This window comes from Phoxinus phoxinus (genome assembly GCF_949152265.1).
Source record: "Phoxinus phoxinus genome assembly, chromosome: 4".
Classification (NCBI taxonomy): domain Eukaryota; kingdom Metazoa; phylum Chordata; class Actinopteri; order Cypriniformes; family Leuciscidae; genus Phoxinus; species Phoxinus phoxinus.
In genome coordinates, this window is record NC_136879.1 from 42727810 (window position 1) to 42755229 (window position 27420).

General features: G+C 41.1%; 1 protein-coding gene across 1 annotated transcript in view; it reads left to right on the top strand.

Annotated features, from left to right (window-relative positions):
* LOC306997681 (uncharacterized protein) overlaps positions 1-27420 on the top strand; it is a 93986-nt gene that overhangs the window by 39230 nt on the left and 27336 nt on the right. Inside the window, exons 9-12 of the mRNA XM_079611043.1 lie at positions 4685-4858; positions 9509-9682; positions 13606-13779; positions 17141-17314. Coding sequence (XP_079467169.1) covers positions 4685-4858; positions 9509-9682; positions 13606-13779; positions 17141-17314 — 696 coding nt within the window. The remainder of the gene's footprint in view (positions 1-4684; positions 4859-9508; positions 9683-13605; positions 13780-17140; positions 17315-27420) is intronic.

Below are 27420 nucleotides of genomic sequence, written 5' to 3' on the forward strand. Positions count from 1 at the left end.
TTCCTCGAGGCAAAAACTCTGCCTCGAAGCCTCGTTAAATTCCTATGACGCGCACTATACAGCACGCGCAGGGATGTGATTGTTTCACACTGACCGTTGTTCAAGCGCACCATAGCGCGTGATACATTTTTAATTTAGTTGGCGCGATGGCGGAGAGTAAAGATGTCCATAAACGGCAGAGAATGTCTAAAGTTCAGCATCTCAACCGAAAACATCCACTCCATGCGGTTTCACCAAGCGTCGCTGAAACAAGGTCACGTAGCCTAAGCCTATACATTGATGTTCGCTGATTGTAATCCCATACTGTATTTTTTAGCGATGTCGTGATGCGGTTTGACTAGATATGATGTTTAGCTGTGATGTTTTTAAGAAGTAAACATATTCACGTTCAATTGAAAGAGAGTTACCCCTCACACACACACGCACCTCGTCTCTCTCACGCGCCAGTCAGACCAATTGCGGCAATGCATCACATATGCTCAAACTTTTATGTAGCCACGCAACAATAATTTCAGCATGCATTCACTATATACACCGAGACGTGATGGAGGAACAAATTGTAAAAATTGTATTGCGGTCTTTGCGAGACCTTGTTTGTATGTCACGTGACTCACGTCTGCCAAATAGTTTGACAACAACAAAAAATGAAACTCCCCAGCCTGCTTCTCCAAATCCACTCGTACTTTTGGGGAAGACATTATAATCGGCTACCAAATAATTGAGCATAGAACATTTTCAATTAAACAAAAAAAATATAATACTACAAAACGTGCTAATATACTTCAACTAGCCTAAGTGAAAAACAAAATGCTGTTATTTTTCTATTTAACAAAATGCATATTTGCAATAAAACATTCCCCTTTTCAAAGCTACACTATGTGTAGGTGTCTCCAACGCATGCAATTTGAAGCATCCATTAGATTTTTCGTACGGATGCTTCACCTTCAATGCACCGTGATGCAAGCCAACTGCAGAGTTCTATTGAAAATGAATGTATGTATTTCTGCCGTACCACACTGCAATGAAGCAACTGGTCTGACTGGGGCGTCACTCTTCCTCGCACACACACACACACACACACACACACACACACACACACACACACACACACACACACACACACAGACACACACAGACACACACACACACACACACACACACACACACACACACACACACACACACACACACACACACACACACACACACACACACAATTTACAGTAAGTTGACTTAACTGTATTGTTATATAATTGTTGGCACTGGCATTTATAAACACTAAATGGGTAAAAATGGCAATAAATAGGCTTAGTTTTGGAGCCAAATGTTGGAGTTGGAATAAATACCTGTTTTTTTGGAGAAATAAAAGCCAAATGCTTGATCATTTTACAGCCACATCATTTTCGTTATGCATTATTTGTTTAGGTTGTTTACATTTTTTTTTTTTAAATTATCCGATTACTCGATTAATCGATCGATTAAGTGCTAGATTAATCGATTACAAAAAGAATCGATAGCTGCAGCCCTAGGCACAATGTGTCTCCTGGTTTCCACGTCAGAGCTGTTTGATCTGTTAATAACAGAGAAATTTGAATGCTTCTCACTAGATCTTGCAGCGATGTTATTACTTCAGTGGCGAATTCAAATGCTTTCTTTACTGGATCTCTTATCGCTGTGTAGTAACAGTGTCACTTGATCAAGATCGGCTCGCGCTGCACTGATATTGGTCCAAACTGATAAATGTTCCGTAAAGCACAAAATAATAGAGCGGTTTCGTTCTGCTTTCATTACGCTTGCCATTTGACGTTGGGCAACGTAGTGATGGTCACGCCAGCGCGCGCGCATTTGAATGGAAATATCCATCCATCCATCCGTCCATCTTCCACTTATCCGGGGCCGGGTCACGGGTGCAGCAGTCTAAGCAGAGATGCCCAGACTTCCCTCTCCTTAGACACTTCCTCCAGCTCTTCCAGGGGAACACTGAGGCGTTCCCAGGCCAGCCGGAAGACATAGTCCCTCCAGCGTGTCCTAGGTCTTCCCCGGGTTCTCCTCCCGGTGGGACGCGCCCGGAACACCTTCCCGGGAAGGCGTCCAGGAGGCATCCAGAACAGATGTCTGAGCCATCTCAGCTGACCCCTCTCGATGTGGAGGAGCAGCGGCTCTACTCTGAGCTCCTCCCGAGTGACCGAGCTTCTCACCATATCTCTAAGGGATCGCCCAGCCACCCTTCGGAGAAAGCTCATTTCGGCCGCCTGTATCCGGGATCTTGTCCTTTTGGTCATGACCCAAAGCTTGTGACCATAGGTGGGAGTATGAACTTAGATTGACCGGTAAATCGAGCGCTTCGCCTTGCGGCTCAGCTTTTTCTTCACCACGACAGACCGGTACATCACCCGCATTACTGCAGAAGCTGCACCGATCCGTCTGTCAATCTCCTGTTCCATCCTTACTCGTGAACAAGACCCCAAGATACTTAAACTCCTCCACTTGAGGCAGAAACTCTCCACTAACCTGAAGTGGACAAGCCACCCTTTTCCAACTGAAGACCATGGCCTCGGATTTGGAGGCGCTGATTCTCATCCCAGTCGCTTCACACTCGGCTGCAAACCGTCCCAGTGTATGCTGAAGGTCCTGGTCTGAAGAGGCCAGCACGACAACATCATCCGCAAAGAGCAGAGACAAAATCATGTGGTTCCTAAACCTGACACCCTCCGGCCCCTGGCTGCGCCTAGAAATTCTGTCCATAAAAATTATGAACGGAACCGGCGACAAAGGGATAGTCCTGCCGAAGTCCAACATGCACTGGGAACAAGTCTGACTTACTGCCGGCAATGCACATGTGGATTGGTTGGGCAAACTCCCATGAACCCTCCAGCACCCTAGAGAGCATTAGCCTAGCATGGATAAGAGCAGGGAGAGCAGTAATAACCCCCCTTAGGGTAAACGGAACAGAACCAACATGAATGTATTGCAAATATCATTGATTCAAGATTTTAAAGTACAACATAATTCGAGAATTTATTCTGATTCAAGGGGAATCAGAATGCCAAATCCTGACTGGATGAGAGGAGGAGCTGGGGATGGAGGAAGGTAATTAGCTCCTGAGAAATGCGATAGCTGCTGAAGGAGCTTATATGTATACAGTAATAGGCGTCGCATTCCTATAGGTAGACGTGGATCAGCTGAGAGTCAGCTGATGCGAGCTTGACTAACGTGACCTGCCAGAACTAACACTACGCTTGATGTTTTTCATTTACTTTTTTTTGTCATGCCTTAAAATAGCTTCAATGTAATTCTACACCCTTGCCTCATTTAGTATACGCGGTTCTATGAATAGGCAAATTAGCCCCACCTCCACTCACTCACACCAGCTCAGAGATCCACTTGTTGACAATCACACATTCTTGTGACGTCAGAAACACCAGCGATTTCAAACTGCGTTTTTTGGTTCACTGCAGTTTTAAAGCTACAATATGTATGCTATTTGTAATAAAATATCCAAAAACCCCTTGCACTGTGTGATATATTTCCTGCAGTTGTGTACTTACAATGTCCCAAAAGTTCCCAAAGATTTGTAATTTCTGAGAAATTCCAATTTTAAATAATGGCTCGTCCCTTTTCACTTGTCGCCTGTCAATGACGTAATATCCTTGGTTTCCGCTCGTACTCCCATAGTAACCATGGTGACAGACGTGGACAACTGCGTTACGTGTAGCGGCACACTCACGCTGTTGTTGTTTCGTTCAAACATTTTGGACCTTGGCAAGCAGAATTTTGGACATAAGGAGAACTAAAATGAGGATCAATGTCAGTGTGGCGTTTTTGAGATGCCGAGAGCTTCACGTCCGTGACAAACTTTGACTTGACAGAGACACCACTCTTGCATGTACTTTATTAGACAGATGAGCAAATGTACATAAAACTAATCAATGTTACATAGCTCAACATGATGAAATGTTAGAATATAATCAGTATGTTATTCTAATGTTGATCTAGCTTACTGCTAGTCTCATACAGACAAACTAGCACATAAAATAACATTACAACTTTCAACACACTCAAATGCAGTATAGTTTGATAGTGTAGACCAAGTGCGTTACCTCACAAGTTTCATTCGTCTAATAGTTCGGTAGAATCAAATGTCCTTATTCCTTTATATCCGTGACACTCGCGTTTGGCGGTGATATCTGTCTTTCATTATCAATCGCGACCTGCTTCATAGCACAGTCATGTTAAAAACATAAATTTATTCACTCATCCATAAACATTATTAGATCCTTCGGCATGACGACAAGTTCCATAATTCCGCTTATGCGTCATCAACCTACGCCTTTGTTATTGTAAGAGATTATAATATGACTTGCGGCGAAAAAAATTACATATTGTAGCTTTAAGGAGAAAAAACTCTGCAATGGTGTTGACTTATGAATTTGCACATGGTTTGTCTTAAAGCATATAACAAACACCACATAGACATATAAACAACATTAAAAGCTTGATTTTTCACCGCAGGGGGACTTTAAAGCACAGTAACTAATTATATTTACTCAAATACTTTACACCACTGGTTTGGGGAATTAATCATGCAATAGTTTCTACAATCTACTTAGGTTTATGATGTTTTTGGGAAATGCAGTCCTGTATGTTTTGATCTGAGTGAAGAGTGTGTCATTGTTCTCTACAGGTTGAGTAAGTCTGGTGTCCAAGATAAAGGTTGTGCTGCTCTGGCTTCAGCTCTGAGATCAAACCCCTCACACCTGAGAAAACTGGATCTGTCTGTGAATAAACTATGTGACTCAGGAGTGAAACTGCTCTCTGCTGGACTGGAGAACCCTCACTGTAAACTGGAGAATTTGATGTAAGGTCAACTCTCTGAATAGTTACATGATCTGGTGCTTAGAGATACATATTTTTAAATAATTTATAGCCAGACCAAAACAAAACCAATGAAATAAAAAATAGTACACAAACAAATAAACACTAACGTCTCGGTTACGTATGTAACCCTCATTCCCTGAAGGCGGGAATGGAGATGTATGTCGATGACGACTGAGGGAATCTTGCTAGAGAGCAATCTACTTCGAGTGAAACTAAACGAGCCAATGCACATTGGCGTGCAATCATTTGCAACAGCTGCTCTGTCTCGCAGCATGGGTATATAACGAGCAGCAGTTGTGAATGCACTTCAGTTTTTCGATGAGGAGCCGAGCAATTTACGAGGCAGCGCAGCGGGGTGCAGGTGTGGCGAAGGGACGTATGTCTCCGTTCCCTCCTTTAGGGAACGAGGGTTATATGCGTAACCGAGACATTCCCTTTCAGTCGTACATTCTCGACGTATGTCGATGATGACTAAGGGGATTCCTATCAAAGCGCCACAGCTGCTACCCTCTTACAGTGCCCGATGCAAGCCACCTGCCCGTTCTTACCTGGAAGTCGATAGGAGAGGGCTTGCACAGTGATCAGTCACTGCCTTTCCATGGTAACCCAAACAGTGATGTTATTGGATAACACTGGGGAAGCATGCCCCTCCTGTTAAAAGGAGAACGCTGCGGAAGCCACATTCTTCCCGAAGGAGTATGTACATTGGACTAACCTCATAGGGTTGTTCTATACAGAAGTACTGGGGGACTTGGCCCCAAAGGAAAGACACATGCTTCCATTTAGGAGCAGCCGTGGAATGTTACACATATGGGATTCCCGTTGGGTCACACATATAGCACCCAGGTTAAACCTGGTTCTCAAGGATTCAGTGGAATATAGTCCTGGTGATGGCCAGCCAATAGAGGGCTCACAGGGTTTAACCATAGGAACTCTCTGGAGCAATAGCGCATGTCTTAGCGCAGCAAGCCTACACAAGCTGGGTCCACTCAGTGTCTTCTACCTGTTTGAGGTGAGAACACAGGAGGAGGCCGGCTCTACACGTAAGCTATAGAATCTAGCGAATGTGTTAGGTGTTGGCCAGCCCGCAGCTCTACAGATATCTGTCAGAGAGGCGCCGCGTGCCTGTGCCCATGCCCTGGAAGATGCAATACTCCTAGTGGAGTGAGCTCGCAAACTAAGTGGGCAAGGCACGCCCTGTGCTTGTTAAGCCAGGACGATGGCATCCACTAGCCAGTGGCCCATCCTCTGCTTGGACACAGCCTTTCCTTTCTGCTGGCCTCCTTACCAGATGAAGAGCTGGTCTGATGTCTTGAAGCTTTGAGTTTTGAGCTGCAGAGCATTGACGGGACAGAGAAAAGCCAGGGCTGGGTCTGTCGTCTCCGAGGGCAGCACTTGCAGGTTCACCACCTGGTCCCTGAAGGGAGTGATGGGAACCTTGGGCACATATCCAGGTCAGTTCGTAGACTGAAAAAGCCTGCAGGTCCCCTACTCTCTTAATCGAGGCCAGTGCAACCAGGAGTGGATTTAATCTTTTTGCCCCCCTAACGACCAGCTCATGCTTCCCAACTGACTTCTCCTCCAACAACTTGTCGTGGGCTGAGATGGTGGCAGCATAGACTTTAAGGGTGGAGGGAGACAGCCTTTGCTCCAAACCCTGCTGCAAGAAGGAAAGCATGGCTCTGATCGAGCAAGTTTGGGTGCACTTCAAGGTGCACACCTGTTTCATAAACGGTGCTCACTCTGAAGTGATGGTGTTCACTACCCCTTGAGGTAGGTCACCTAGAACCTCAGCATTCCATCCAGGGACCACACATGTAGTCTCCAAAGATCTAGACGCAGGTGCCACAGGGTCCCCTGCCTCTGAGAAAGTAGGTCCTTCCTCAGAGGAATGGGCCAAGGAGGGACTGTCGCGAGGAGCATCAGTTCTGGGAACCAGGTCCGAGTGGGCCAGCAGGACTGCTAGTTTCTCCCCTATGGTGGACGTGCGCCTGGACCCATTCACAATGCATCCTTGAAGTGCCAGCCTCAAACCTGTGAAGGCCTCATCCACACGACAGCCATCGGCACTGATCCTCAACAAACTCGTCTCCATACCGGTGTGATGACTCCGACTTCCAACCAGATGAAATGGATAAATACTCTAAATGTTCTGATCAAATCTTATTTCTAACCTGTATGCTGCTCGAATCATAATAAAACACTGTTCGTTCGTTGGCCAGAGCAGAATTGGCCCCCCGACTGAGCCTGGTTTCTCCCAAGGTTATTTTCTCCATTCTGTCACCTTATGTTCCTTGGCTTTTGGCTAGCATAGTTGGAGACTTTTAATATTCAACAATATTATTGATCTGCCTTACTTAAGGTGGACGATGACAAAATTTTCTTCTAGAAACAAACTTTGTTGTATTATTTTCATGTTATCACCGTGAAGCTGCTTTGATATAATCTGTATTGTAAAAAGCGCTATATAAATAAAGGTGACTTGACTTGACCTGCTCCTCGTCCTCCCTGACCTTGCACAATGTCTGTGCTAGTAGGCTCACTGGAGGAAATGCATACTTGCGTAAGCCCCAGGGCTAGCTGTGAGCCAGCGCATCTGAACCAAGTGTTCCCTCGGTCAGAGAGTAAAACAACTGGCAATGGGTGGTTTCTGGAAAGGCAAACAGGTCTACCTGTGCTGCTCCGAAAGGATGCCAGATCAGCTGGACCGACCGGGGATGGAGTCTCCATTCTCCTGGGAGTGGAGACAGACATGACAGCTCGTTGGCTGCACGATTGAGCACCCCCGGAATATGAACAGCACGAAGTGACCTCAAATGGTCCCGACTGGAAAGGAGGAAATGGTGGGCGAGTTGCAACATGCGATGGGAGCGTAGACCACCTTGCCGGTTGATGTCCGCAACGGTCACAATGTTGTCTGTACGGACCAGTACGTCTTTGCCCTGTAGCGGCTTTATTAGGCAGCCCAGAGCAAGGCGTACCGTTAACAACCAGAGGCAGTTAAAGTGCCAATGCAGTTGCGGACCTGTCCACATCCATGAAACTGCATGGCACCCTAGTCCATGGTGGAGGCATCCGTGGTGACCACAGCATTTCTGGACATCTGTTCTAAGGGCACTCCGGCCAGACGGGGGGTCGAGGTGTTGAGTCTCTGTGTCACACTTACCTGATTCCACAGTTGGGCAGAGGGTGCGTGAGAAGGTCTGGAGACAGTCGGAGGGGGATGCCCTCGGCGACGAGCAGGCAGATGGGTGGAGGCAGCAGCTGGCCGCCAGTGCAACACATTTTATGGCCTCCGTCTGCTTCTGGATGGCTGAGAACTGCTAGCCACAGCTCTCGACCACGTCGCCGAAGAGGCCAGCCTGGGAGATATCCCAGCATGTCGGCATCCTGTATGTCAGCCAGGCACAGCTATAGGTGACGTTACTGGACCACCAGAGTGGACATCGCACAGTCCAGAGACCACGGCGTAAGCCAGAGGCCGCTTCCCCACAAGCCTTGTAAGCTTGCCGGTCAGAGCTGAGGAGTACTTACAGGCTCAAGAAGGTAGATACGGATGGTCCCCTTTAGTGGAGCTAGGGCACAGTTGCATAGCAATGGCCCGTACCACGGGAGCAATCTGCGTGTGTACCCCTTAGCGGCCCCGCCATCGAGGGTAGCGAGGGGGGAGTTACCAAGCCGGTTTCGGGCAGTGAAAGGTGCTGTCCATGACTTGGTAATCTCATCATGCACCTTCGGGAAGAAAGGCACTGGGGCGGGGTGCTGAGAACCAGCACGATCCGACCCCAGAATCCAATCATCCAGCCTTGAGGGTTCAGGACACGGTGGAGGATTCCACATGAGCCTGACACTCTTGGCGGCCCGGGAAAGCATAGCTATCATCTCTGAGTCAGATTTGGACAACGCTACTGTCCCAGAAGGTGGTAGCGCAGGCGAATCTTCATCCCCAGAAACAAGCTCACCCTCTGATGCTGTGATCGAAATTCGATCATCGGCTGGAACCCCGAAAGAAACGACTGGTACACATCGTTTAGATGGACCAGCACCAGTTGGAAGCTCACCTGGCTGTGGTGGGAAAGAGGGAGGGGCTTCTGTAGACCCTCTCACTGTAATCCTGAGGCCACTCCCACCACCTGCCACACTGGACCTCTCCTGGCACCCGTGACAGGGGGCAGGGGGACTCCACCTCTCTTGAGGTATTGGAGTCTAGACCTCATCACCAAGATGGACATGTTCCCACAGTGAGAATATGTCTCATCCACGAAAGCAGCCTCAGCGTGCTGAATGCCCATTTAGTTTCATTCTAAATAGATTGGCTCTCTAGCAAGATTCCCTCATCCTCAGTGTACCACTGTAAGGGAACAATAAATATAATGATGAAAAATAGGATCAGAAAGATAAGCAAAATTAAAAATATTAATTTCGGATAACTGAAGAGGAATCTCATTTAATTGACATTTATATTGATCAAATTCATATTTTCTCAGTGTCTGACTCCATCTATAACTGTTCGAGTTTACATGATTAGATGAATATTAGCTACATTATTTCATTCAGAGATCCTTTATTAGTAATCTTTAAATCATAGATGGGTTACTGAGAGTGAAGAGTATGTCATTGTTATCTACAGGTTGATGAAGTGTGGTGTCACAGATGAAGGTTGTGCTGCTCTGGCTTCAGCTCTGAGCTCAAACCCCTCACACCTGAGAGAACTGAATCTGTCTGATAATAATCTAGGAGGCTCAGGAGTGAAACTGCTCTCTGTTGGACTGGAGAATCCTCTCTGTAAACTGGATAATTTGTGGTAAGATCATCTCTCTGATAGTCACATGATCTGGTACTCTGAGACACATATTTTAAAATATTTTATAGTGAAACCAAATCAAAGTATTTGGGATTGTAATTACCATAATGATTTTACATGAATCACATTCAACATGATCACATTTATGGCATTGGGTGGCACTGGTCCAATCAAATGAGACACAAAATAATTTATTTTAAAAGAGTCTACAACTTTTTATAATATTTATAATATTTGTTTATAATAACAAGCATGCAGAACTCAGCACTGGACAAAAACTCAGATTTTGAGCGGTGAGTGGATACTAACTTAAACACCTCTGATTGGCCATTGTGTTCAAGAAATCAACAGACATGTCTGTTATCTTGCATACAGGATGCAAGACTATCTGAAAATTTGCAACTTTATCCTGAGCTCACACTTGAAAAAGCCATGATTAAATTGAGGCAAAGTGAGGCTGTGAAGAGACAGCAGCGCATCCTGCATGGAAGTTCACGTGAGGTGGAAATAGTAGGGAACGGTCATGCTTTAAGTTAAAAACCAAAACATTTGGTTGATGACATCACTCACGAGTAAGAACAGCAGAGCGTGAACAACTTCACTTTCCTGGGAGAGGTGATTTAAACATAGACAAGTGAGTGGATTGAATCGTCAAAATACAAAGTTCAAGCTGGACACAGGCGCAGTGTTTACTGCAATCCCAGAAAGCAGTTATTTGGCCATTCATGGCAAACTCCAGCCACCCTGCAAAGTTCTGCATGGGCCCGGGAAACCAGGCCCTTGATGTTCAGGTACTGTTTCAGGGAGAACATCAAAAATAAATGAACTAAACAGGACTTTTATGTAGTGAAAGGACTGTCCAAAGCACTGTTTGAGACTTCCAGCTATACAAGTATAGAGGCTTTGCATTTAATTACACACCTACACTGTGCAGACTAAAGCGAAAGGTTTTGTCGCTAAATATTCGATTGTCTTCAATGGCTTGGGAAAGTTTAAATAACTGTACAAGATTGAACTAGAGCAAGAAGTTGTACCGTATGGACTGTTATCTCCATGTAGAGTTCAACTCCCTCTGCGAGACAAAGTAAAAGCTGAGATGCAACACATGGAACCCATGAGAGTGATATCCAAGGTCACAGAGCCGACTCCATGATGTGTAGGGATGGTAGTTGTACCTAAAGCTCAGTAGAAAATAAGACTGTGCGTAAATCTTACTCACCTGAACAAGTGGGTGAGTCAAGAGAGGCACATTCTACCAGCAGTCGACCACACGCTATCCATGTTAGCAGGGGCTAAAGTGTTTATGAAGCTTGATGCCACGTCAAGTTTTGGCAAATTCCCTTGATAAGGAAAGTTAGCTTCTGATCACGTATCTTCTGATCTGATCACTTCATTGGTCTTATGGTCTGAGGAGGCAAGGAAAATAATCTTGACTGAACTGACGGTCCCGTGGGAAGACAGGTGTGAGGAGGCCTACGAACGGAAAGCCACCAAGTATCAGGACCAGGCAAGGGTGGCAGACCTGGCTATTCCAGGTTGAGTTCGGGTGTAGGGGTTTTCCGGGCGCAGTTGGTGTGGAAAACACTCACAGCTCTGGGTATAGTAGGAAGGGAGAGGAAGGCAGCTGTCCGTAGGTTGGGTGAGGCAGCAGAAAGAGCGTCTTGCTGGCTCTGGAGTAGGAGGGAGGAATCTAGCTGGGGGCCAGGAGGAGGTGGGCAGTGACTGGCCATCACTGCCGACCCGCCAACTGGAGGGTGTTGTGGTTAAGGGTCGAAACACCCCGTGAAGGTTGGACGCCACCTGATGACATCTCCTCCTGGCTGAAAGCTACACAGTCATGCACTTCAGTCAGTGACTGAGTTAGTAAGCATCAGCAAATGTATCCAATAGTTATCGTGCTATTCAGTCGGTATGCCTTCAACTGGTTACCGTTTGGTAATTTGTCGGCACCGGAACACTTCCAGCGCCGTGTGACACTGATGCTGGAGGGCTGTGCATGTGTAGTTTGTCACGTAGATCAGTGGTTCCCAAACTTTTTTTTTGTCTGAGCAGAAAGAACCCCCTTTTTCACAAGAAAATATTTTAGGGCCCCCCCTCACATTTAATGATATTATCACTCTTATAAGCTTGCAGCATGGATGACAAAATATATTGTTTTCAAACAAATGGTTTGTTTACTATAACCAGATATGTTTATACACAAATAATAGCCTATAATATTGAAAATACATTAACAAAAACATCAGTAGGCCCTTTGTAATTTAAAAACGTAAGCCTAGGAGTAGCCTATAAATTGGCCCTATTTGAAATGCAATAACAAAAATATTCACACTGGTGTGTAGGTAAAAAAGAAAAGAAAAATAATATAGGCTATTACTAAATGACTGCTCTCTGGACCTCAATACTTGCATGTTATTTGTGAGGCTTTACCAATGTGAGGCTTTATTTTTGACGCTTTTGGCGCTATAGTGAGCGATAATAAACTTGCGTTTATTAACAGAATAATGCATCTTTCGGAAAAACATTGTAACCGGAACTACTTCTCTCTGTGTACGTCTATGACGAGTCAGACAGGTACTGGGCTACTCCGCAGCGATAGCGATCTGAACCAGAGTAAAATAGTCCCAATGTAAACACTTATTATAGGTGTACCATAGTGGTTCAGGATAAGACAAAAACACGGATTGGAAAATGGATTCATGATAAACTCGCTCATTGTATACATTTTTTACATTTTGAACAGAAAAAAGTTAAGGACTTTTATTTAATGCTCATTGTTCAAAACTTTTCAAAATATGACGCGAACCCCCACAGAACTCGATGAGGCCCCCTTTTGGGCCGCAACCCCCCCTGTTGGGAACCGATGACGTACATGCACCTGCCACCTAGCTGAGCAAATATGTTATTTTTATGAATCATTTTGAATAGTAAAGGTTACTGACATTTTTATTTTTTCCAAGAAGGGCATTTGATACAGTTTCAAAGAAGATGAAGTGAGAAGTTTGATCAAATAAATTAGGCATTAAAACTTTGAATAGAAGGTTGTCAGTAATTATAAAGAAGACAAAAGAGAAGAAGAATTAGAGCCATACCCAGGCTGAAGTGTGAATGTGTGCAGGGAAGACTGAATCTAAACAGGGCAGTTTGCATCACAAAACAATAGAGACAATACACTGAATGGATGCTTAGAAGATGACAGTAAACATCAGTTAGCATTTGAGAGTGTTCTCAAAATAAAATCACACAACGTGATCTTAAAGAACATTTAAATAAATTCGGAGTGTTAGACTTCTTTTCAGATTTGAAATATAACATGGTCAGACATGTGCCTTTAACTATCCAATGAATAGGCTACCAAACTTCCCATATAACAAAGCAATTGCAAATCATCCAAGATAAATGTCATGCTCACTAGATTTTTGGCTGGACAACTAAACATTTTTAAAGTCATTTTTCTCAGTTCCACACTCTAGCGAGTTATAGTCTTTTGCCTTTGTAGGGCAGTATAGTGGTTGCTTTTTGGAACACAATACTTAGAAGCATCAGCTGTGGCTAATTAACTGCAAGGCAGGCAGAGTGGAAGTGTGTAGCAGAAAGCATATGGCAAAAACACACCCATAGCTTTCCTGTAGTTTAAACAGTAGAGCGTTGGCGTTTGCAACGCTTGCAAGGGAAAGCAAGAACTGATAAGAATGTGAATGCATAACTTGAAATGCAATGCAAGTTGCTTTGGATAAAAACGTCTGCCTACATGCTTTAAAGTGGAAAATACTCAACCCAAAACATATATGCACATTATACATCGTAACAACATGTTTAGATCAATATTAGCTACATTATATCATCCAGAGATGCTTTATTAATTCTCTTTAAACACACATGGGCTACTGTGAGATTAAAGAGTTTGTCAATTTTCTGTACAGGTTGAGGAAGTGTGGTGTCACAGATGAAGGTTGTGCTTCTCTGGCTTCAGCTCTGAGATCAAACCCCTCACACATGAAAGAACTGGAACTGTCTGAGAATAAACTAGGAGACTCAGGAGTGAAGCTGCTCTCTGCTGGACTGGAGAATCCTCACTGTAAAATGAAGAAACTTCGGTAAGGTCATATGTGACACTCACATGATGCTGCATCACTGTGAATTTTGCTATTTCAGTTCATAAAGTAAATTCGAAATCGAAAATTCTCGGGACAGCAGCATCTGTCCAAATTTTTATCTTAACCATTCTATTTCATCAGAACCGATCTGAAAACAGGGCTTTAAGTGTAAAATACCGAACTTGTCCTTTAAAAAGTGATTTCTGTAAATGAAAATATCTCCCTTTGCATTGAACTTTGAGCTTCATAACTTTGCAGATATTGTTTATCCTCAAACAGCAACATTACACACTAACTCAAGTTAAAAAAGTTAAAAAAGTGTTTAAAAATATCAACCACCCATTTAACATCTCTGATTGGCCATTGTGTTCAAGAAATCAGCAGATATGTATGATTATCTACATTGCTATATATAAACCTATATAAACTGTATATGGCTTTTCTTTAGTTACAAACCTGGGGTCCGTTCTTCGTACGTTGCTTAAAACATCCAAGATCAAACGAGACATCCAAGATGATATAATCGGCCTAATCATGATCTGGCTAATTGGGTTCTTCGAACACATCAGCCGGTTATGATTAGTATAGCTGGATTGAGTTATCTGAGATAATTGCGCGTGCATGCGCTGGTTTAAAAGGGGATATGTATCGATAGTAGAAACATTGATCAGCAACGCTGCTATTGGCTGCTCACCGTGGCCAAAGAGCGCGCTCAGTTTTTCTCCGCAGCAGAGCAAAAGCTAGTAGTCGAAGTTTATGCGGAATTTTAATGTTTAATGAAAACGCCAGGGAAGACATCAAAGTCTGTAAAAGCCAGGAGATGGGGCTGGCAAATAGTAGCAAACAAATTAAATTCAATAGTGGGGACCATGTTAAATGTTTCTATCACTTGTTACAGTATATACATTTTTGTATTTTAATTTAATTTCATAATTACTTTGTTCATTGTAATGTCAGAGCCACCACCCACTAGAACATTGGAACAAGTAAAAGTGAAAATGGTAATCTTTACTAAGCTACTTATACTGTTCTTGGTCTCTTTTAAAAATACACCGTTAAATGATGTGCATGTGTTGTTCATGTGCAGCAACCAAGAAAAAGGCTATAAAAAGTTTAATAAAAAACAGGTGGTGGTCACTTACTCCCCGACAGAAGGGCTGGCCCTTGGGTTGAATGTGAATTGACCCTATTGTGGGGGGCATCTCTTCCTTAGACCCACGGCAGGGACCAGTAGCAACAGCTTCATTACTGGTAAATGAGCTTTTAATTATCTTAGTACACTGTAAAATAATTTGTTGCTGCATTAAATTAAGTAGGCCTATTATCCAAATGGCTGGTCTAAAGCCTGAATTGCTTTACTTTATGAAAGTGAAAACTGCATGTAGGCTAATGTAAAAATATCTCTCTAAAAGAACACACAGAGTACTATTGCTGACCTTGCATAATATCTCTTATTGCAGGCAAAAGATGGCTTGATCACTGGCTTTTCTTTACAAAGAATAATTGAAATAAAAAAGGAACTAAGCATATTTGTCTTGTCTTTTATTAAACATTTAGTGAATTTTAAAAATAGTGTCCCACAATTCTGTCCCGTGCCGCTCTGCTACTAGGTCCGTCCAAGTGTACTGGTGGAGGTCATCATCAGGCTGGAGATCATCAGGCTGGAGGTCATCATCAGGCAGCACCTCCACCACAGGGATCCTCTCCTTTCTGATGTGTAATGATGTGTAATATACGGCACATGTAACAATAATGTCACAGTCCCTGTCAGGTGCAACCCTCAGACTTTTCAGACACTGAAATTTTCCCTTTAGTTGCCCATGGTCAATTTAAAACTGTGCCCTCGTCCTGCCTAGAGCTCCATTGTCCGGGTTGTGGGTCAGGGAATGGGGTCATAAAATACTGCCTGCCGGTATAGCCCCTGTGTCTCCAAGCATGTTGTAATCACCTACATAATGAAAAAAAATAGTTATGTTAGGCTCAGAATAGCTACGTGTAGCCTATGTAATACAGTGTGCTTGATATTTATATTTTCCGTTTCCATGTTCAAATAATGTGCTACATGTGACTATGTGACTGATATGGTATAGTGTCACACACCGCCAAGACATTTTAGTCAGTCAACTGCATACTTTTTGATTCCATTCCATTCCTTTTTTTTTTTTTCATATAATAATTTTACTAATATGATATATTTAGAATTGTAATTCTCTTTTAGTAACTTACCTGCACATTTACACTGTTCACAAAATCCTCTTCATTGAGGCCTTGATGGGAACGTGTACAGTCTCTGGCACCAATCACGTTAGTGAAGCCTGACACAAAGGCTACTGTAAATCATACTTATTGGCTGAGTCATGATTGCATGATCTTCATTAAAAATATAATGTACCTGCATTGGCAAAAAAATAAAAAATAAAAAAAAAATCTGCTTTACAACCTTGGGTCTGGAAAAACCATAAAAACCCCGAAAAAAAAGCTTGAGCGCGAGGTAAACTTTGTGAATGGCACGACAGGCAGCACTTTTCACCAAGTTCACCGTATCACTCGCAAAGAATCTCGGGGAAATGCACACAGTTTGTGCTGTTGTTAAAGCCCGACTCCGACATTAAATGTGTTGATCCAACAAATTAATGATACAAATGACACTAACGAGTCACGAGAAAAACGATATCTCTCTAAAAGTACGCTATCGCGCTGCGCTAAAGGACTTCCCGGATCACCTCCGCTTATAAAGCCGGGATCTAATCCTGTTAACATGAAATAAGCCTGCTCGCGAGCAGGTTTAAGATTGCGCACCTGTTGCTATGACAGCAAGTCCAGGATGAGAGTCGAAGAACCAAACAATCCAAGATCATGCCAAATCGCCAACAATCAAATCCAGCTAAGTGAGTTAGCGACGTACGAAGAACGGACCCCTGATCCCATCCCTAAGCTTTTTATAAAACATTGACCTGAACCCGACCTGAAACCTGCAAGTTTTTCAGGACCCCTCAGCTCGGGTTGGGTAGCAGACCTCGCCTCTGCATCACATTTGTTGGAGACTGATTTATACAATAATGAAATAAAAAAATAGTACAAATACAAATAATAAACATGATGATGAAAAAAGTGGTGCAGAAAGATAAGCCAAATGAAGAATAATAATTTCTGATAACTGAAGAGGAATCTCACATTTCTCACATTCTCTCATAATTCAGATTTATGAAAGATTCATCTTTTCTTATTGTCTGTCCATCTATAACACTATTAATGTGAATATGATTAGGTGAATATCAGCATACACGGATGCTTTATTAGCAACCTTTAACACATATATGGGCTACAGAGAGAGTGAAAAGTGTGTCATTGTTCTCTACAGGTTGATTGGTTGTGGTGTCACAGATGAAGGCTGTGCTGCTCTGGCTTCAGCTCTGAAATCAAATCCCTCACACCTGAGAGAACTGGATCTGTCCGATAATAATCTAGGAGACTCAGGAGTGAAGCTGCTCTCTGCTGGACTGGAGAATCCTCACTGTAAAATGAATAAACTTCGGTAAGGTCATATGTGACACTCACATGATGCTGCATCACTGTGAATTTTGCTATTTCAGTTCATAAAGTAATATCAAAATGGAATAAAATGCAGGGAAAACTAACTATTATTACATTTATTACAAGCAAAAATATTGATGATCAAATTACCATTCATCAATGAAATATCACGTTCGTTCATAGAATGTAGGATAATTAATATTTTTCTGTTTGAAACATTTACTTTCTCCTGCTGCTGCTGTGAGTTTGTGATTGATCTGTAAGTGATTGAACACATGAGCTGCTTTTCATTAAGGTGATACTGCAGTACTGATAGTCATACTGAAAACCACACTTTGACATCAACATTTAAAATGTTTTACTTTAAACACACTATCTCAGCACAGTCAGAATTAACACAGTTAATTTTAATTGTAGGAGAAAACTTGATATGGAGAAACATCCATATCCATCCAACATCGATGACATGTTGGTGTCATAATTATTCATGAGACTGCGTGTTCTTATCCAATGAGAAGATATCTATCTTAATTATTCATGACAGCATGTGCTGCTTTCCTATGACAGACGCTTCAAACTGTAAGATCAGTGATTAGAGCAGTGTTTCCCAACCTTTTTTCAGTCACGGCACCCTTTGAAAATGGTCAATAATTTTTGGCACCCTACAATACCTTGAAAAGTATTGATATTCAATAACATTTCCTATACCATGGGGAAGAACCGCCGTATATTGTCAAATAGATATTTTTTATATTATCAAATATTTGTCCATCCATTGAAAACCTAGGCAATCAATTATTTCTTTTTAACAGATTTAATGTAGGTTTTCATTAATTTATAAACATTGTGCAATTACTATTACAGCTATCTACCTTAATGTTTGCTCACTCAATAGTCGTGTTTCCACTGTTTGGCCAAAAGCGAGGGTGCTAGTGCGTACCAGGGCCAGTCGCGTTTACACAGTCACTTCCAGTGCTTGCTCGGGCCTCATTGGGGCTTTCTCTGGGCCAACGGCCAGGGGTTTTCTGCCCGCCAAATAACTTGGTCCAAAGCGGGCCAACTAGGGCTTGCGGGGTGGTCATTAACAAAGGTGGAGTTTATCTGAGTCAGGAGAGGGTCAACATTTCAATTTTCAATTTCAGCTCAAAAAATTGTCTTCTAAGATGGCACCTCAGATGGCTGCTTCAGTTTTGAGCCCTGCAGTTCTTTTACTGTTTTTGGTTATTTGTCCGGTTTATGTAACTTTTTCCAGTTAGCTTTACTAGGAAATAACTCCTAGACATCAGGAACAACAAACAACTTTTTGCTGACTTTTGAGGATTCAGACATTTTATTGGACATTCTAGTTGGCGGAGATGCAATCCTGTACACACGCTCCAAGAGACACAAACAAGGAAAGCGCGCCGGTGCGCTCATGAAATTCCGACAGCGTGGATTCAGGACTCTGCTGCCGAGCATTCACCTAGTGAATCTCCGCTCCCTATAGTCCATTTCAAAGACGTAAACAATAACAAACGCGTTGGAATGCTACTGCGCATGTCTGGCCCTGAAGCATTTCCGGTGGCACCATTTTAGAACCACAGATCCATGAAAACAATCTCATACTTTTTAAGTCTAGTGAAAAGGCAACAGTTAAAGTATTTCCAAAAACTGAAAATAAACGATGATTGAAATCATCGGACCCTTTAAATAAGACTTTGATGCGTAAACTTTTTACCTGAATAGTCTGACGGCTCATTATCTGATTGCGTGTTGCGGCTGCTTGCGTGTAACTTACACGAGAGATGCGATAAAAGCATATCACAGTCTGGATGCTTACAATTAATTTCTTAGCGGAAAAAAAGGGAACATGTATTCGTACAATGTGGATGACATCTGTCTTGTGTTTGGTGCAGATGAAGCAAGTCAAACAGAGTCAAAAACCTACTTATCATGGTTTGTCCGGGGAGGTTACGAGTTGGCATTTCACTTGCATTGCAGGGTCTGCCTATAGCTATATCTATGCAAATATTCATATTTATTTGTACAGCGCTGTTCAAAATATATATAGTTTCAGAGCAGCTTTACAAAACTTGCATGTATATTACAATGCTAAATGTAACTTACGCTAGTAAACTAATCGCTATATGCCATTACTCATTGCATTCGTTTCCAAATGTGTGTTCCTGTGGAACGTTGTGCGAGGGTTTAAATGTCCTATCTGAGCCCTTCATGTGCATGGTCACAAATAAATAGAATGCAATTTAATGCTCGCTGTCTTTATTTTCTAATGCATAAACCTGTATTACTTATTTAAGAGAAACGTAGATACGTGCAGATTAATAATTGTACAATTAAGAATAAAACATACAGAATACACTTTTTAGGTCCTTGAAGGTAAAATATTATAAGTGCGTGCATACAGGTGAAACTCGAAAAATTTGAATATGGTGCAAAAGTTCATTTATTTCAGTAATTCAACCTAAAAGGTGAAACTAATATATTATATAAACTCATTACATGCAAAGTGAGATATTTCAAGCCTTTATTTGTTATAATTTTGATGATTATGGCTTACAGCTTTTTATTTGTATTAATATTGTGAAAAGGTTTTCACAATATTATTTACACCTTTTGAGTTGAATTACTGAAATAAATTAACTTTTGCTAATATTCTAATTTTTATAGTTTCACCTGTAGTAATCAACATTAGAAGTGGATCAAAAAAGTGAATCAAAGTTGTCATAAGACAAGAACGGGTATTGTTCAAAATGAATGTATAACTTTGATGAAAGGGTTAGATCCACTTCAAATGTTGACTACTGCATATATTTATAAATACCTCTCACTTTCAACAGCTTTTATTTCCAGCAAATTTCTTATTATGTGTAAATACTTGTATGAACACAAAATGCTTCAACAACTGAGACAAAAACATAAAACACATTTCACAGAATGTTTTTTGACAAACAGAAATGGAGTTATGAGTCCCTGAATAGAGCAGGGGTCAATATCAATCCTCCAGTTATCCAACACATCTGGGGTTCATAGGGTGTACAGAATTATTAGGCACGTTGATTTTCTGATCATATTTTTTTTCAGGCACATTTTACCAATTCCAAACCACATAAATCTTAATAACTACTATTCATTTTGTATTTATTCATTTATAAGTGATGTATAATTGTTCATCCAGGCTGGAAATGAAAAATGCCTTATATTCAAGTGTGCAGAATTATTAGGCACATTTTTTTACAGATAAAATAAGCCAAAAAAGAGAGGTAAATAATCCTTAAAAATGACCCCTACTTAATAAGAATCACAAGCTGAAGTGTAGAAGAATACATGATCTTCCAGAATCTGGCAGTAAGTTTTGGGAGTTAATTTTTAGTCCATCTCTGCAAAACGGACTTCAGGGTAGGAGATGGACTAAAAATTAACTCCCAAAACTTGCTGCCAGATTCTGGAAGATGAATTCTTCAAACAGTGACACAAGAGACTGTGGAGCTGGTCCTTCAAGAGTCATTCTGTCTGTCTGTAAAGCCCTTCGTGTATTTTACTACACTTCAGCTTGTGATTCTTATTAAGCGGGGTCATTTTTTAGTATCTTTACCTAACCCAAGTCTCTGAGACCCTGACACCTTGCTCATCTGGAGACTACAGGTAAGGTGCAGTTCTGGAAAACAGTGGCGCTGGAGACTAAAGGGTTCCTGATGGTTTCACACCTAATTCTTCACATTAATTATTTGACAGTTAACACGTGTCTTTTCTTCTCCACCAGTTTTCATCTGAGCCAATGAGTATTTCACTGTCCAATGGTCATGCCTTAACTGCAATTCCTAGTATTGCATTCTTCTCATGAGCATTTCATAATTTGTGACTTTTCAGTCTGAGTTAAATCTCCTTTTCGGCTTATTTTATCTGTAAAAGAAAATGTGCCTAATAATTCTGCACACTTGAATATAAGGCGTTTTCATTTCCAGCCTTCATGAACAATAATATATCACTTATATATGATAAATACGAGATTAATAGTTGTTATCAAGATTAATGTGGTTTGGAATTGGTAAAAATGTGTCTGTAATAAAAAATATGATCAGAAAATCAACGTACCTAATAATTCTGCACACACTGTATGGTCACATGGAATAGAATACACATGTGGTTTGGCACTGCAGGACGATCAGCTGTCGTTCCTGTCTCCCTGTAGCAGTCTTACAGATGATGACTTTCCTATTGAAGACAAAAGTAGAAACACAATTATTTAACTTAATCTGGTTAATGCACAGTATTTAAAAAATAATGATATTATTGTGTAATACATGAGTAAATGTTGGAATTAACATTAGCCAAGCTTAATAAGTGATGAAAAAATGTTTACCGTTACCTTTTGTAAACTACTGCAGTTAGCTGTTACACACCATTCAAGTATACAGTATTCTATGTGTTACTCACTACAGTTGTCAATTGACTAGACAGCTTGACAGCAAATGTTAACTCCCAACTAACTTACCGGTAATTACAGCCTACAGAACATTTAGAAGAAAAAAAACGGAAATCAAAACGTGTTCACCTTTTTTCACTAAACACGCGTCAAAACGCTGGGTGCAGTAAACAACAACGAAGTGCTAGCTTAAATTATGCTGCATCATACTTAAACAGTTAACGTGAAGAAATACAAATAATCCAATGAAAAAAAAAGTATTTTACTTACCAGACTCGAAATGTGTGCTGTATATTGCTATTTGCTTAGTATCCATCCTTCTCGCTTCACTGCTGCAATCCAGGTACGTTTCTCGTAAATCTAAACACTTTGATTTCCGAGAGCAAGTTAGTTCAGGGCCTGAGAGAACATCAAACCACTGAACAACATGCTCCTAATTTTACTTTTGACATGTTTTATTCGCATGAATAAGAAAATTATCGCACAATTGCCGTAAATAAACCGCCTCCCGCTGTTGTTTCGAATGTGCGCGCTAACTAACCGGAAACGTCTGAGGGACAAACACGTCACTTCCTTACATCTACAAATAGCCGTTGAAATGGTCTATATAAAACAGACAAACTATTACTCCTCACCCGCTCAAACAAGGACTTTTCAAACTCTGCTGCTCATTGCTTCACAGAAACATGGTTGAACTGAGCCATTCCAGACAGCACGTTAAATCTAATTACTCAAGAAACCAAAAATCACAGGACTAAATGACTACAGACCTGTCACTCCCACGTCTGTGGTCATGAAGTCATTTGAAAGACTGGTGTTGGCCTACCTAAAAGGACATAACTGAACCCTTGCTGGACCACCTGTAGTTTGCTTATCGAGCAAACAGGTCTGTGGATGTTGCAGTCGGCATGGGACTGCAATACATCCTGCAACATCTGGATTAGGGTTGGCTCGATACCACAATTTTGGCTTCGGTACGATACCAGAACCTAATACCTCGGTATCGATACTAAATCGATACCACAGGCGGGAAAAAAAAAAAACTGTCTCAAAATTTAAGTGAATTGAAACAATTTTATTAAAAAACACTGCTTGAAACTCTCCACTACCAAATATGCAAAGAAAAAGTATCTAAATGTAAAAAAAAAGAAACCCTGAAATTATACAATTAAAATAGGTTTATATCTATAATAGATTGATTAACATATAATAATAATAGAACAATGAAATGACATGGTAACTATTAGCTGTCATGCATCAACAGAGAATTATCAACATTTATAGCATTTATTCATTTTGGTTTGGTTACTGTTTGGTTTGTGTTTGGGTTCATATTAGTTTAATGCATTGTATAAAGTAATGTTAACATGCTAAACATGTATTAGTATATTTACATTTTTTCAGCTAATTTAATTACTGATTGATCTAGATTAATAAATGCTATAACACTCTTAGGTCAGGTTACCTAATGAATGTTGACAAATCTACCTTAATTGTAATATTAGTAATATTCATAATTCTCTCTCTCTCTCTCTCTCTCTCTCTCTCTCTCTCTCTCTCTCTCTCTCTCTCTCTCTCTCTCTCTCTCTCTCTCTCTCTCTCTCTGTCTCTCTCTCTCTCTCTCTCCCTCTCTCTCTCTTTAATATTAATTAATATTATAATTTTTTTATTCTTTATTCATTCAAATTAAATTAATATATGTTTGTTTGAAAGTGCAAAAATGATGAGACCCAAACTTAATTGGTTCTAGCGTGTCATGCAAGCAGATTTGAGCTTTCGTGTTTACCGTAGGCTATCATATTTAATAATTGATAAGCTCTTATGTATGTGCGCTGTTCAGTGTTCAATAAAAGTCTAAATTAAATCAGTTGAATGATGGACCTGTCGATCTCTGAACTCTTTGAACAAGTCAGGATGAGCAACTGACAAGTGCTTAGGCAGATTTGATGTGTTGCTTCCCATGGCAACAAATTATTTAAAGCAACGTTTGCAGAGTGGTGCATTGAGGTCTGTTTCTTTACTTTTCTCATTACTTTTGTTGGCAAAGTAATGCCTTATTTCACTCATTTCACTCTATTAATTTCGGGTGTGTAAAAAATTCAAATGAGCTTGGTTTGATCCATCGTGTTCCTCCATTGTCGCCGTTTGCCGGTTTTTCGCGTGACCTGCGTTAGTTTAGGTAGCGCACTGCTGCCTAGCGGTGAACTTCAAAACAGCAGCACATCAAATACCGAATTGAACCAAATAAACACAATAAAAAAGCAACTCACATATCGCCAAATGCCAGACTATAAAAAATTATAAAATAATAAAACCTTAGCAAGCATTTTTCTGAGGAGAGCTATGAGAATTTCTATATTCTATGTCACTATCCATCTTTGTTGTCAGTGTTCTGAAGGTATGTAGATTTGTGATCTATGTAATCTGTCTCTATAACATTTGAATGAGAAATGTATTTAAAAATATATGCATTTATAGTTTATCTATATAAAAAAAGTATATTTAGACTTTTAAAGGGAAAAAACAGATGGTATTCAATAGGGATGTTGCGGTGACGGATTTTTTCCACCGGTTAATCGACGTGTAAAAAAAACGGTAATCCCGATGTCACCGTGATTGCGTGTCGGGGATTTCGGGTGGCCGAAAATGCGGACGTGCACACGTCTCAATTTACTTTCACTTTAATTAGCGGCAATTCAGTAGCATTTGTTTGAATTAATCATGGGTTAATTTATTTTTTTCTTAATAAAAATACATAAAACAATAAGACACTCGCTTGTATTACACACATCTTTATTGCAAAATGAATAATAACTTAACACACCATGTAAAAACTAAACAAAAGCACTTATGAAACACCTTTAGGCTATGTTCACACTTAGCGTCTTTTTTCAAACTGCCAGCGTCTGTTCTACATTAGAACCCTATGGAGTAAACCGTTTTTTCAAAAAAGTCCTGAGCGCTTTTTTAAACGCCACCGCCGGCGTCTTTTTCTGCAGCTCAGAGCGTCTTTTAAAGTTGAAAAAAGTTTAACTTTTCTGAAAAGAACGCCCTACGTCAAGCGCCTTTTTGACAGCTGACCAATGACAAGCGAGTAGCGAGACCTGTCGTTTCCATAACAACAAGAAAAATGGACACGGTGCCGGTAGAAAAACTAATCGTCCTTGTTTCGGAGCACAAAGAGCTGTTTGATATGAGTACACAACTCTATCATAACATACATCACAAAGAGGCTGTGTGGGCACACTACTGTTGCAGCTGTTGTTATAGCAACAAAAGACGCGCTCGGCTGCTATTTGTAACCGAACGCGCAGCGTTTTTTTTTTTGCTAAAAAACGCCGTTGTTAACTTTTTTTTGTCAAAAAAGACGCTAAGTGTGAACGTAGCCTTAAAGTGCATTTATTAACAAAACGAACCACTGCACACATCGTGCAAGTATCAAACAAGAAATTAAATTTTTTTAAAATCACTATTCGTTAAATAAAGTGCCTGCCTTTTTCAGCAAAAAACAAAAAAACAAAACAAAAAAAAAACACCGCACAACCATCGAATATGAAACGAACGAACATCAAAAACTTTGTTAAATGGTAGCCTACCCGAATAATCACTGGACACTTAAGTGCCAAAAAAACTAATATAAAAAATAAACTCACGTTAAGCTGTTAAAAAAAAAGAGGTAGGCTAAATAAAAATGATAAATAGGCTAAATGAGAAACAATAAACAAAAAACCTTCATTTTAAATTGCAACAGGGAACAAAACGTGATCACGCTGCTTGTTGCATACATTCTTAAATATTCCTGGCCAGAAAAGCCAACATATTTACCATTTCTGGTTTCAAAAGAGATCTTGTTGGGGTGATTATGTTTCCCATCGTGCTGAACACTCTCTCGGATGCGCAGCTTGTTGCACAAACACAAAGATATTTTTTGGCTACTTTTGCCAAAACGGGGAGCCTATTTTGATTTTCTTTCCACCACACCAGAGGATCTGTCTCAGCATTAATGGAGGACTCGGGCTCCTGAACATAAGTTGCGATTTCTGTGAGCACCCTTTCTGGAGCAGTCAGTGTTGATGTAGCGCCTGTTTTTCTTTTTAATAAACTTGCTAGTGTTTTCCTCTTGTGTGGCGGCTCCTCAGCGCTTTCATCCTGATTTCCCCCTTCCTGTTCTGTCACGGGTTGCGCTGACTGTTCTCTCCTACCCAAAAGGACCGCTTCTTCCTCAATTATCCTCCTAGTCTCATCAACATTTGGATCGTAGTTACCCCGGTAGCGCGGGTCCAGGAAAGTCGCCTTGCGCATAAGCTCCTTGCTTTCTTCAGGCAGCGCTTCATATTTCTCATCTACAATAGCTATGATGCCGGCTTTTAGGCTGGCTGTCAGTTGTCCATCCTCATTTGATGGGGCCAAAGTGTCCTCTTTAATGAGATGCAGCATAGGCAGAAGCGATGACATGGTAACATAGTTCTCGCCGGACAGGATGTCGGTGAACTCGCTTACTGGTTTCAACGCTTTATTTACCGATTGCAAAACATCCTCGTCTTGCCATGTGATGCTCACATTTGCTTTCCGTTCATCTGCAAGTACTCGATTGATTGCCGGCCTCTGCTCTAGCATCCTATCAATCATTTTCTGCTTATATCCCCAGCGAGTTGCACAGTCCTCATGGGAGAAAATAAAAACATTTGTTATAGCCAGGCCCGTCGCGACAAGGCAAGCAAACCAAGCAATTGCTTGGGGCCCCGAGCTGGCCTGGGGCCCCAAGACAACGACTGGTTAAGAATAAAATGCAACGACAAACTGCGTGAGGACCCCTTTGATAGTCAATGCAGTAAAGTGCAATGACACTGTTATCGGGATACCCCTCAAGAGGGCCCCTATCGCTGACAGCAGCCAGCCAACCACGCGATCCCTGCGGCCGGCAAAATACAAAACCTCCTCGGTAGTCATAATGAAGCGGAATTATGCTTCAGGAAGCCAGAAAAGAAAAAGAAAAACAAGATAGTGGTAAGTGATAAATTACACTGGATAAAATAGCTCTACTTGTCTTGTACAAGTGGTGTAATTTTGCAGCAGTTAGGCTAGCAAAAATATGTGTATGTTAGCTAACGTTACCTGCCTGACGGCAAATACTGCTGGTAACGAACAGTTAGTGCAACTTTTTATTTGCTGTAATGTGTTTTTTTAACGGGATAAGGAAGACGCAGATTTGTTCCAGAATCACTGTTTATCGTATTTAATGACATGACATTGCTATAGCTTGTAATAGGTTTTGATGAAAGTGGCATAGCATGCTATAGCCTACTAACTATTCCACCGTGATAATCTATTTATGGGGGTTAGGAAAACCAAACAATAAATGCTGTGCATCAAACATTAGCTTGGGATGATTTTAAGCATTGGTAGTTGTGAAAGCAGCTGCATCATATCAAAATATGGAAATGCTAACATATCTTTTCGGTAACACTTTATAATAATCATCATTAATAGATGGTAAATTGTTAGTTATTTAATCTTTAGTTAATTCCTCCATGTCCATTTTGCTTGGGGCCCCCAAATTCCTTCAAACGGCCCTGGTTATAGCCAGTCGTTATAACCAGTCGTTTAAAAATGCAATATTACAAATCACTATTAAAACATATAAAAATATTAATAAGCTAATTAAAAACATAGTTTATTATAAT